Source organism: Rhamphochromis longiceps, linkage group LG11, assembly GCF_057381845.1.
Source record: "Rhamphochromis longiceps isolate RC_006_pf linkage group LG11, R_longiceps_female_GT1.1, whole genome shotgun sequence".
Taxonomy (NCBI): domain Eukaryota; kingdom Metazoa; phylum Chordata; class Actinopteri; order Cichliformes; family Cichlidae; genus Rhamphochromis; species Rhamphochromis longiceps.
In genome coordinates, this window is record NC_140567.1 from 22515688 (window position 1) to 22529173 (window position 13486).

The window sequence follows — 13486 nt, forward strand, 5'->3', positions numbered from 1 at the left end:
CGAGAGATTTTGCTCAAAATATGTCATATTTTGATCTAAACCCTCATTATTTCCTGAGTCACTCTCATTCTCTGGAGTTTACAGCCCAGGAGATGCGTTTATTTTACTCTGATATCATATTGTGCCAACTCATAGTCATAAAAGAGCTTGCGTACAGGCAGCAAGTTAAAACATCAAAGTCATAAAATGTACATTGCAAATGCAGATGATCGAGGATGGGAGGGTGAGGAGATTTGATTTGTGCTCCGAGTCTTTTAATCTCCAGAGAGCTGATGCTCGTGATGTCACTTGCGCAATGTTTGATCAGTTATTGGCTGTTTTTAGATCAACAGCCTAAAAACAAATCTGTCAGATAGTTCTGAAAATGTGCGACACACATGGAGTTATTTATAGGCTTCTCTCGCATCACCTATTTTTAAGTCGCAGACACAAACAGCACTGAATGAGCTGCGGGGAGTTCAGCAAGGTGCTCTTGTTGTTTTGGTGAAAAAACAAACACTTCCAGTGAAATCAGTCTAACTGTGTCGGTTTGCATTTCCTGCCTGCCTCTCTGCAGAGCAATGATAGGCTTATAGTCATTCTTGAACCATCACGAGTGGAAAATCAGGCTCGCCATGACTCAGAAATCAATGCGAGAGGAGTCACCAGTGGTCTCCTCATATTGGTCCTGCTAAGTCAGGATGGGATGTGCTTTCATTAACCACAATTACTGGTACCTCCTACCCTCGTGGATACAATCTGCCAGATTAGATTTCATCAAAGTGTGGAATTGCCATTTGCACATGCTCTTGCACACACCCACACAACCTCTTAACTGCTCATATATGCATTGACCGGCACAGGCACGCTCCTGCAGACAATAGAGTCTGTGATCACTGGGGACATCAGGCTATCCTTGGGTGAGCACAGGGGCACTTCCTGAAATGACAGCCTACACACACACACACACACACACACACACACACACACACACACACACACACACACACACACACACACACACACACACACACACACACTTTCTCCTTTGTTGTCATGTAGTGTCCAGTCTGTAAAGCAGGTAGCCCAAGCCTCAGGGAGACGGTAAGCCATGCTTAAGGTCTCCACTGGGGCTTTACTGGACCTAAAGGAATTACTGTGGGGAGTTATTATTGACCCAGGGGGCACACCCCATACAATATGTGTCCAAGACTTGGAATGAATCAGACCCTCCCCCAGCCACATCAATCAAACAGAGTTCATGCACTTAGAGATGAAGCAGTGATCGGTGAAGAAACATTAAATGAGTCGGCGTAGGGTTAGATTTTTTTTTCTTTTTGATGGTGAACTTAATTCACTTCAATTCAATTTTATTGTTCAGCTGTATTTATATAGCATGAAATCACAGCAACATTTGTCTTAAGGTGCTTTATATTGTAAGGTAAAGACCCTTCAATAATAGAACCCCCCCCAAATAAACAATTGATCCCAGTGAACAACCACTTGGTGACAGAGGGAAGGAAAAACTCAATTTTAGCAGGAAGAAACCTCCGGCAGAACCATGCGCAGGGAGGTGCAGGCATTTGCTGTGACCAGTTAGGGTTATGTGTGTGTGCAGACTTGGCTTACTTCATTCCTGCAGCTAATCGGTGCTATAAACACACAATGCAGCCGTCCATCAGTGTAGATGAGACTTATCCATGTCTATGATACTGAACTTCATCATGCATGTGATAACGGGGACTTTAGAAACAGCGTGCAGCTTCTCTTCTCTGTCTTTTTTAGGTGAACCATGTGGCCCAAGCGAGCTTTCAAGTTGACGCTTTTGGTCGGAAGTTCATTTTGGATGTGGAACTGAATCAGTGAGTATTTCATTATTAAATCTGTCTGTCTTTGTTTGTCTGTGTGTCTGTGCTTGTATGTCACTGTGCCTGTCTGGGTTTCTACTGGGCGCTCCGCTCACAGTCCAAACACAGGTTTAGGTTAATTAGCGATTCTTAATTGGGCGCGGATGTTCTCTCTTTGTTGGTCCAGTTCCAGCACATCCCTAAGTTGGAGAGGCAAAAAAACAAACAAAACTGGACACACGGATGCATCTTGTGAAAGCAAAGGTTGCCTCATTTTCCAGGAAAAGACTGTAGTGTGAGCTTGCTTGTTGAAATAACTGCTTCAGGTGTCAAACTTGTGTTTCTCAGTGCCTCTTGTTCTTGTTTAGCATGAATCCCCCCAAGTGCATGTTGCACATTAAACTAGTGATGACTTCAGTGTTAAATTGAAGTAGGTCACTGTGGTGCTGCAGTGCTGTTTATTACCTGTTTTAGGGAATGCACATAACTGTACCACAGCAGCTGCTCTGTGGATAAATGCATACAGTGTGTGTGTGTGTGTGTGTTAGCGTGTTTGGAACCGGTCAGTTTTGTGTGTGATATAGAGGTTCCATCATAATAGGAAGTGATTTACAGTAAAGGCTCGAGCACAGCCCTGTCAGACACTAATATTGATCACAGCTGTGCTGATGGAAAGTAAGCTCCTCTCTCTCTCTCTCTCTCTCTCTCTCAGCTCTTCTTCTGTTTCTACAGCTTTCACATTTTAGTGTCATCCTCTCTAAACCTTTCCCTGTTCTTGTTTTGCTTTGGCTCCAGTCTGCCACTTTTACAGTCCATGTTTGTCTCATTTATCCCAAAAGCTTGTGAACTTGGCATGTGCATACAGTGAAGCTGCCTACTCATCACAGCGGAAGTCACTCTCTTGCTGAGTAAAATGTTACATCAGAGGAATTCCCAGGTTTAGAGGATAGCCTGCAACTCCCTGAGTGACATGTTGGCCTGTTATGGGTGCATGCATACATCTACGCATGTATGTTTGTACTGTTTAATGCAGACTGCTATCCTTCTCTATACAGGCAGTGTTATAAAGGTAACGAAATAAGTGAAAAGAGAAAAACGCAATAATGACACGAACAGGCAGTTTGCAGTTTGAAGGAACAACGGTGACAAACAGGAAGTAAACATGACACAGTTGGACTCATGTGCATCAAGAGTGATTTCAGCAGGAGTGGAGAGAGATACGAAAGGTGTCAGATCCTCCGGTTTAGCGCTAAAGGACTCAGGATCCAGCCTTCTTATGATTAGATTAACATGGAGTGCTATAAAAAAGTACGCATATGGATAAATGAATATAAAAGAGGGGTGTTTAGGAAGGTTCAGGGCCTCTAGGGCTGAGAGCAACATTGGAAGAAGGGAGTTCACATTATTAGCAGGATAAATTATTTGGATGCAGCCAGTTAGAGGTAGGCGAGTCTCCTCACCCTCACCTTCAATCAGGTTCTGCATTGCCTGTTGGGGTATGCCCCTTAGAATCTGAACCTCGGAGAGCCGATCCAGACTTCCTGTACGGAGATAACTGGCTGATCCACACAGAGAGCCGTACAGCTGTGTGCAGCTGTTCCAGATCTGTTACACCCAATAATAGTAAGAGACTGAGATCAGTACGATCGAGCATCACGCTGTCTTTTTTTATCTTTCGACAGAAATGAAATGATTTTTTAGGGAACATATTAGAATGTATTAAAAATATAAATTAACTGATAATAGGTTAATTCCTTTAATCACGTTCGGAATAAAAACATTTAACATTTCCTATTTGAATTTCCTGCTTTGTGAAGGTGAACTTTTGCAAACTCTTAACTGCAAATTTTTTTAATTCATGATGATTTTTTATGATAACGTTATTTTAAAAAGAACAGTGAGGACACTTAATCGATAATTGATTTGTAAAAATTTTAAATTCTTGTTGACGATTAAGAATTTTATTTCAATTGAATATCTTTGAGTTTTTAAGCTGTTGATGGAACAAGAAATAAGTTGTTGCTATGCATGTTTGCATCTTTGTCCCAGTGCCAGCTGTCTTCATTCATGAAAGAAGAGCTTCAGTTTCCCTCCGTCTCACCTGAGACCTCCTCTTCCAACTCTCGTCTCCCTCCTGTCTACTGTCACTCCTCTGTGAACTGATCCCCTGCATGACAGCCACACTGATTTTGTTTACAGATAGCTTTCATCCCAGACAGAATAAACCCAGTTGATATGTGAGTGGGTGCAGGAGTGGGAGCTTTTTTAGCTGAATGAGCCAACACTGGTTTTTGGCTCCCTGTAACAAAGCCTCGTTCTCTCAGTTTGATCAATGAGTGCTGTGCATTTTTCTGTGTTTAGCTGTTGCCATGAGCAATCAAAAGTGGTGGGATTTTTTTTTTTTTCCCCAGTTTTCACTGTCGACTGTGTCTCAAGTGCTACATTACATGTTATTATCATCGTTTTTCTTTCTGTGCCTGGAGTTAATGCTTTGCTGATAGACTGTGAATAATAGAGGAGCGTGGGTGTTTTGTTATAAAATCATATGCCTTATGCTTTTTAGACACATGTTGGATACTATATGTATTTTTTTTTAGTCTAGTCCTCTTAATGTCAGATGGAAAAAAGCATGATTGGAGATGCCATGTGAGATGAGTTGCTCTGTAGGTGACTGTGTCGCTTTTTATCTTTAGTTTAATGTCCCGACAAATTCTAGATTCATGACATTTGTGATCCTCTCCCTTGCTTTTGGTGATCCCCTGACTTTCTGCCTACATCCATCACATCACTGATAAATACCAGATGATGTTTTCACCTCAGTTTTATTACACACACAGTATACACTGATCAACCACAACAATAATAACCTTCATCTTGTTACAATACAATGTTCTTTTGGGTCACACCAACCATCTAAACATGATCAAGTGCTCACCCCACCTCATAGCAGTGATGCTCACTGATGGTAGCAGTCTCAGCCAGCACCTCTGAGAGTGCAAGACGCAGAGCAGGCTTCAAACTCTCAACATCCCAGGCGAGATGTCCATTTGTGGAATCGGCCGAAACAAAGACTGATCCACAGAGACTCCTCCTGACAACCCTCCAGACCCAAAACGCAACCCACATCCCGGTGTTACACCCTACAGCAGACCCGTGTCCGTCCTCTGGTGGGCTGTATTTTTTTGTTTGTTTTGTTTTTAATGATAGAGACCAACACTATATAAAGTGAGCGATGTTGTTGTGGCTGAGTGGTATGTTTTCAGATCTATCCTGTCGTGCATTGATCGTGTTCGTAATCACGACCGGGATCCCATCGTGCACTCTGCAAAAAGGCTTGAAAATGTGTTTCGTGTCACAGAACCTGGATCTAGACATTTTGTTTAGAGAAGAAATGCCCCTCTCTTCTGTGCTCACATGAACTAAATACATAATTGTGTGTGCTTTAGTCTTTGATGCTTTCATCAGTAACATGCCGTATTGACACGAGCCACCCATCTGAACTGTGGCAGTGTATAGAGAGGAAGTCAGGAGGGGGGTTGGTGGGTCATGAGGTCTTTATACCCTTTCTCTGTCTTTGTCTTCCTCCAGTCCTGCATCTCAGCAACTGCCTGCAATTTTCCATTCATAGGACAAGAGTAAGCTGAAAATGTGAAAAGGGTTGGGGGTTGTCTCTCTTTTTTCAATCATCCTCATTTCCAACACACACACACACACACACACACACACACACACACACACACACACACACACACACACACACACACACACACACACAAAAATCGTCACCCTTGATTGCCCCACACCCACTCTCCACACAGCCCTACCCCTGCTACCTCTTACCCCACCCCTCCCACCTGCTCTTGCTGAATAATAGATGTCGCTATAACATTAAAAGGGGAGTGTGCACAAGACGGCTTCTTTCGTCGTCCATCACGTGAAGAAGGGAAAACATTTAAGTGATATATGTTTACACTTCTACGCATGACCCCGACACATACACCGACTCTGTTTTAGTCCAGCAGCTACAGTATAAAGTTTGATGTTTGGTTATTTTGTGTCATTCATTTTTACGACAACTATAAATCTAACATTATTCATGGACATGTATCACAAGTTGGCAAATGTATGCAACAAAATAAACTCTTTAGAGATTAAATCCCCCCCCCCCTCCCCCCCCAATACATGTATTTATTGATGAATAAGTTGGCAGAATTAAAATATGACACTATGTTAGCATGTTAGTGTGTGTGTCTGACGCATCGCGGAAAATGTGGTAAAATGTGGTCCGGGAAACAAACCTGCAGTACTGCAGTTTCTCCACAAAGGTGGTTTTCAGCACATTAGCAGATGTTTATGTGTATGTCTGTGGAAACATTTTGCCAGCAAGGGGGTTACACACCTGCAAGAAAAGTCTTATTACACAGTGTTGCAGGTATGGAGGTGAAAAAAAAAAAAAATCAGGGGTGGGTAATTGATTTTCCCAGGGGTCTACATGAGGCCCTGGGACTGTTGTGGAGGGCCACACCAAGAAGCTGAACTCAGTTCTGCTTGATATTAGTTTGATCTCTTTATAAACTTGTTGGTGACGCTCTCCACAACAGTACCAGTTTCTCATATGGCCCCTTTGGGAAAATGAATTGCCCACCCTCAGGATTGTTTTTACTAACTTTTAAGCACTCGGGTTAGGCAAAATCTGGTTCTGGCTTTGGAAATGTAAAGAAAAACAATATGCAGATGGAGAAGATGTAATTTGGAAATGATAAACCTACTTATACAGCGCTTTTCTACTCTATCTGAGTGCTGCTTCAGACAGCGTATCTTATTCCGCCGTTTACACAAATTCAAACAAGCACTTTTTTAATGTTTAAGTGCTTTCTAAGTAACATTCAGATGCATTTACACTCATGAACGCATCAGGAGCAATCTGGGCTTCAGTATCTTGCCCAAGGAAGCATTTTGGCAGCCAGGGATCAAATGGGGAGGGTTGCGTCAGGATCAACCAGAATGAGATTTCCCAACTAGATCAATCAGGGGCCAGCAGGGTGCAGGTGGAAATTGTTGTAGTGTTGGCTGAAGATAAAGGAAGAGAAAAGTGTGGATGGAGTTTTAGGATGAAAGTGCACAGGTGAGAGAAGTGACTCATAGATGTAGCGAAGGAGGACATGCAGAGGGTTGCAGTGACAGAGGAGGGATAGGGATGCGGTGAAGTGGAGATGGATGATCTGGTGTAGTGACCCATAAAGCGATGGTATTCCTAATGAAGAAGATTATGAATAAACCGGCAGTATATGATGACATTATGACTGCATAAATAAATATAAAGTCATCTTCCTACCTGATTGTGTTCTAAAATTGTAGACACTTCCCATCATGTTTTTCTGATATCAAACATTATAATTACTGTATCATCAACAAATCTGCAGAGCTGTCACAACATAGTGTATGACTACCAGCAGCCAATACCAGCCTGGCTGTGCTAGTGTGTATGGTTACTGTGTGTTTATGTTTGTCTGACAAAAATAGAGAAAAGCTGAAGACACTGAACATATCTGAATCATTTAGTATTCGTGCAGCATGCAGAATATGTACGTATGAAAATATGTGAGTGCAGACAGGAGAGGAGAGCTTCGTACATCCAGCTGGGACTGGAGTGTTTCGTAACCTCGCCTGTGTTATGAAATAAGCGGCTGCAGCAGCTTCAAGAGCCGAGGGCTTCTCCTGCTCTTTGTTGACACTGACAGACACTCAGTTTTGTTATTTCTACAACTGTGTCAAGTCTGCTTTTTCTGCATTCAGACAAATTCTTTATGCTAATGCGAGAGGTCAATTACAGGCAGTGCTAAATGCATTATTCATCTGTGTGAAGGCAGTGTGCACCAGGGAGGGCAGTGTTGGTGGGGAGGGGGCGGGCTGGAGGCAACAGTGCTCCAGTATAACCACAGAGTCCTTCCAGATAAATGTGTTAGGCAGGGAGCTAACCAAACATCCCATGGTTCAGTGGTTTGATGAATGAGTGACTACACGTTGGTGCATCTGTACATCAGCAGGATTGTGTGTGTGAAGAGCAATAAGACATGAACTCTTAAAAGCTGCAGAGTCTTTGTGTGTATCGTCTCGCTGGGTCTCAGGTGCAGAAGAGGCACGTAAAGTGCGGTCTTAATGAGAGATAACTAAAAAGGATTGAAAGGAGTGGTGCTCAGACAGAATGAGAGAGGATCAATACTTAAAAGGGGGAAAATTAGGAAGAATAATACAAAGAGAGAAAGGTACATGACGTGCTTTCACCCACTTTTGTTGGTGATTTTAAATTGAATACTAAATTTGATATTTAAACTTAAGCAGAATGATTTATTAATGTTTGCAACAATTTACTGTTATTTATGGAAATTTTAATGCCAAATAAAGGATGTTTTTTTTCACGTTTTTGCACTTGATATTGAAATAAACTCACTGCGCCTGTGTTTAGACAACAGCACAATGTTTGTACACACACCTATGAGCGCTATTTGGGGATTGCGCCCACATACCTCTGGCCCCAGGTGTCTTCTGTGCCGATGTGAGGGAGATTATTAGCCAATAAACCTGAACAAACCAGTTTGCTATCTTTTATTTTTTGCAAATAAATTTAATCGAGGCTTGACAAATGTGTTGAATGCTGTTTCTTTCACACATTTTTGCAAATCTGTTTTTGCAAATAATTCCAATCATGCATTCTTGCATCCTTTTGTTGTGATAATAAGAGGTTTGATCATAAGTTACAGGTGTCAGCACTTGTGCCTTTGTAGTATGTGCTGAATCTCTGTTGTACTTTGGCGCGGTCTGTCCTGTGAAAGAGATTTGGGACTTTGCCGTGATATTAGATGCAAAGTGATTTATATTGTAAGTTAAAGACCCAGCAGTAATACAGAGAGAACCCCAACGATCAGATGACTCCCTATAAGCAAGGACTTGGCAACAGATGCAAGGACAGAAGGCATACTGGAAGAGAGCCAGAGATTACTAACTAATGATTAAATATAGTTGCAGTGAGTGATGTTGAGTGATGAAGAAACACTCAGTGCGTCATGGGAAGCCCCCAGCAGCCTGCGCCTATTCCAGCATAACTAAGGGAGAATTCAGGATCACCTGATCCAACCCAAACTATATGCTTTATCAAAAAGGAAAGTTTCAACCCTGATCTTATAATTAGAGAGCGTGTCTATCTCCTGAATCCAAACTGGGAGCTTGAAAGCTGAAGGCTTTGCCTCCAATTCTACTTTTAATAACCCTTGAAACCACAAGTAAGCCTACAGTCTGGGAACAAAATGCTTTATTGGGGAAATATGATGCTGTGAGGTCAGATCAAATGGGGCCTGATTATTCAAGACCTTGTATATGAGGAGATAAATAGTAATAATAATAATGCATAAATAACTGTGATCCTTCAGTTTGATTTTTTAAGAAAAGAAGAAAAGGTCCCAGTGAAGTAAATCCGATGAGCAGGGTGAGTGGTGAGCTAAGGTCTGCGCATGTTTTAGGAGCTTGTTGAAATCACAGGGACAGAGTAAGTGCTCATAATGAGACAACCACAGAGCCTTCTAAAAATAACCACAGCTCTGAAGGTGGTCTAGATTTATCTGAGAAGATCCTCTTGAAGGGGAGCTCAGCCAAGTTCAAACAAGCTAACTTTTTAAAAATTATATCTCATACATTTCTTTACAACTCTTTTGCGAATGTTTTTAATATATATTTTTAGCTTGGAGAAGAAAGGAAAACTGAGAGCAAGATCAGAGGGAAGATGCACAGTAAACTGCCTCGATATATGTGCCACCTACTCCACCCAGTGAGCTAAACTGGTGGTCAAGAATAAAATACCAAAGCTAACAAAACGAAATGATTATCCCGTGCAAAAGTTTGTTTTAAGTCACTAACAGAGAGATGGCAGGTTGTTGTTGTTAAAACACAAAATATTTTGTATAAGTGACGTTGGTTGCCGAGTAGCCTGCTGGAGTTACTGTAAGGTATAACATTAGTTACATTATGCTAGCTTAAGCTAACACAACATTAGCTTAGCTGATTGAGCAAAGCTGATTTCACCACAGCTGTGTCAAACAAAATGGTAAAGTATATTTCAAGATAACCCTAGAACGATATTGTTTTGAATGCTGTGTGATTTTGAGTTTAAATTCACACACCTTAAATTCTTTAGGCGCTGTCTTTTTTGTGTGTCACTGAATTGAAAGTATTTACTCCCTTGTCTGAAAACCATGATAGCATCAGTAAGAAAGTCCTGCCTTTGTTATTGATGTGTTGGAGCAGGGCTGTGTTGGCAGGTGCATGTTCTTTGCCGTCTTCTTCATGTTGTTTTCTTTGTTAGATAGAGTAGGTAGATAGTCTTGTTTTCATCATTTTGACATAGAAAGATCCTGGAAGGCATCATAAGTATCTGTTCTGGTAACATCGCTAGTGCAAATTCCCCCCCCCCCCCCTCCTCGTGACCTGGAAGTCCAGGATGTCCACGATGGAGACAAAACTAATTAAAACTCTCCTCCAATGTTATTAATGGTTCAAAACTCCACCGGGTATAACTGAGGTAGAATTTTCCAAACTTATTATTGATTTAACTTTTTAACTGAGTGGCAAAACATGGCAAGGTAGTTACTCCTGGGCCTCAGTCACTCAGAGTAGCTGTAAATGAACAAAACATGAAGTTTTTACCTTTTTTCCATACTAAAGAGAGATATTTTCCTAAAATGTTGTTCTTTGTATTGATGATTCAGCTGGAAGATTTGCCCATCTAAGTTTTGGCAGCATTTTAAAATGCCAGTTATCTAACAGTGTCTGATTTTTCTTCTAGAACTCTACACTTTTAAAATATCTCCTTCCTACTTATGCTGGAGAAGCTCAGTGGGAGTAGCTGGTGGGTCTCAGAGTATTTTTTTTTACCTGACAATGATCTCTTGTTCACTCAGAGAACAAATAAGTGCATCAAAGTGCCATTGAGACTTTGCGTGACTTTCAGTGGATTTTGTGGCATTTGCCACTTGATCCCTAAAATGTGAGTAGGCATCGAGTAGCTTGGGAATTATTGCTCTGTGTCTCTGTGCTGTGCATGTGCCTGCATGTATGCAATTATTGCTCATCCTTACATCTTCATATTTGTATAATTTAATGATCTCTCATGTCCCGTTCCAGAATAGTCTATCATCCAGCCACAAATCAGATCTCTCCATCCCGATGTTGCTACAACCAGCTTTTCTCCTTTTCCACCTCCATCCTGGTTTCCCCTTTTCTATTCCCGGGCTCTGTAATTTATTACAGAGAGGCGTGATCAGATTTACGGCAAAGTTAATGAGAAAAACACTGAGAGGGGTGTGTGTGTGTGTGAGAGAGAGAGAGAGACAAAGAAAGAAGCAAAGGGAGTTTGGAAAGAGGTAAAAGGACAGAGGGAGGTATGAGGGTGTCCTTCATGCACCCTTGAGTTTGTGGGTGGGTTGAGTAAGTGCAGGAGATGGGGAGAGATACGGAGAGCACGCATGATAGAGATAGGTACTTGAAAGGAGTTTCATAAAAAAAAACCCTCCTCTCCTCTCCTCTCGCCTCAGGCAGAGCTCCTCACTGTGATCCTTGTCAAACCTCTCTCTCTCTCTCTCTCTCTCTCTCTCTCTCTCTCTCTCTCTCTCTCTCTCTCTCTCTCACATGCAAGCACTTAAGCTCATAGCTTTAGCTATCACATTGGGGATTATGTTTGTGTGTGTGTGTATGTGTGTATGAGCTAATATAGTGCTCACAGGTAGTATATTACAGATTGTGTTTGCTAAGAGGCTCATTGGCACATCCAGGACTGTGTATTTACAGTCTGTTCTGGCTATGAGGCGGCGAGCATCTGTGCTTGGAGGTGAGCGGGATTAATGTAGGAGAACAAATAGCATCGGGGATGTACATAATAGTAATGCGTGCTGCGGCCGAGGAAGGTGAGGCAGTTTGGAAGTCCTTCAGAGCTTCTGTGCAAATTTGTGAGAAGAGTGAGGAAGATTGAGTCTTTGGAAAGCAATACTTGTTTTCTCTGTTGTGCTTTAAAGCAGTGGTTTTGGTTGCTGTAATAAATTCTTCTATTCAGGGTGGACATTTGGATGTTTTTCTCATACAAAGTCAGCGTGAGTGGTAGCTGGAAACATCTGCAGTCCTTGTATTGAAGGTTTACTTGGTTCTGAGTCAGTTTGACTTATGCAGTTATTTTTCGTTTAGTATAAAAAGAGTAAATGTCAGCTCCATTCATCATTAGGGTTCATGCTTTTGGGAAGATGAATGGCTGTAATATCACAGCATATCACAGTAAGGCGTCCGGTAATTGTTGGAATTTATCAGTCTGGACTGAATTGGCAGGCCGATTGACCAGCTGACGCTATCGTGTCTATGCTAAGCTGCCATTTAAAGGACAGGGCTTGTGTTGCAGATACCCAAGCATCCTCTTGGTTTATCATCCTTTCTCCCCATATTCACATTATTTATCCCCCAGCCTGCCTCTCCCACCCTTTCATTCCCCCTCTCCTATGCTGGGCCATCTCACTCAGTGTGGAGGATTAGTGAAGACAAAGAGAGCTCCTGGAGCCGGCTCTTGTTGAAGACAGAAACAGGAGGTAGACTGTTGTTCTCCCAGCAGGAAAAGATACTAATACCTCACCAAAGACTATTGTCTCAGATAGCTTACCCATTTTATTCTTTCACGCTGAAGTGCGGTTTACTGTCAGGAGATGAACTGCTTAACAAAATTTACCAGCCTACAAAATCCGATGTGTAGATGGAGACCAACATTACCACCAAATACAGACAGAAATGCAAACACATAAAATCACAGGGTGTATTAAATTGATACACATTTTTGGGGGGATATACCTTAGTAGTTATTACTACTCAGTCCCAAGTGTGCAGGTCTCCAAAGTCTCTTTGTCTCCATTATCCTCTCTCTACATGACATGGTGTTCACTAGCCATGCACGTGCTGTCACAGATAGAGCTTTGCATGTTCTCCTTAGTTCCTGCAAAATCCCCAGTCTCTGCATAATTCAGGAGTCAGCTCTGGTTGTCCTGTATGTTGCGTGCTATAGACCTAAGTGCGCAATGATGCCAAGAAAGTAGGAATACTGTATAGCTTTCCATCCTTGTTTATTACCTCTACCAAGGAAGTTATGTAACTGTTTTTTTAACTGGTTTAAAAAGAAACTTACAGATTTGCATGAAAACTTTACTTTGCCTTTTCTTTTTCTTTAAAGTTTTCAAATAGGGCAGAATTATGCATTTTGAAATATATATTAGTACATGCATTGGAATAAATATCACAGGCTAATGTGGATAAAGACATCCCCCCCCCCCTCTCATTTCTTACATGGGTTAAAAGGAATTTCAGTCTTGGCAGTCCGGGGCGGCTCTTGTTTGTGAGCATCAGTATTCCCTCTGCAATAAGAGCAGGGGTCCCAGGGAGTCTGCTGGTGGAACTACAAGCCTGATAAGTGATTGGAGAGTGAATGAATTATAGCCTGGAGACCTGTAATGAGGCCTCAGTGGGAGACAGGGGTGGGGAGTGGTGGGCAGGTGAAAGCAGCTGCAGCTTTCCCCAAAGAGAACAACCCCTCCTCAGTTTTTTCTTCTTTTTCTTTTGCCTTTTCACATCTTTATTTCTCT

General features: G+C 41.9%; 1 protein-coding gene across 3 annotated transcripts in view; it reads left to right on the plus strand.

The window, feature by feature from the left end:
- The window catches only part of adam22 (ADAM metallopeptidase domain 22), a 70443-nt gene that overhangs the window by 2452 nt on the left and 54505 nt on the right, over positions 1 to 13486 (plus strand). For all 3 annotated transcript variants that reach the window (XM_085422949.1, XM_085422947.1, XM_085422948.1), the window contains exon 3: positions 1765 to 1841. In XM_085422949.1, coding sequence (XP_085279075.1) covers positions 1765 to 1841 — 77 coding nt within the window. The remainder of the gene's footprint in view (positions 1 to 1764; positions 1842 to 13486) is intronic.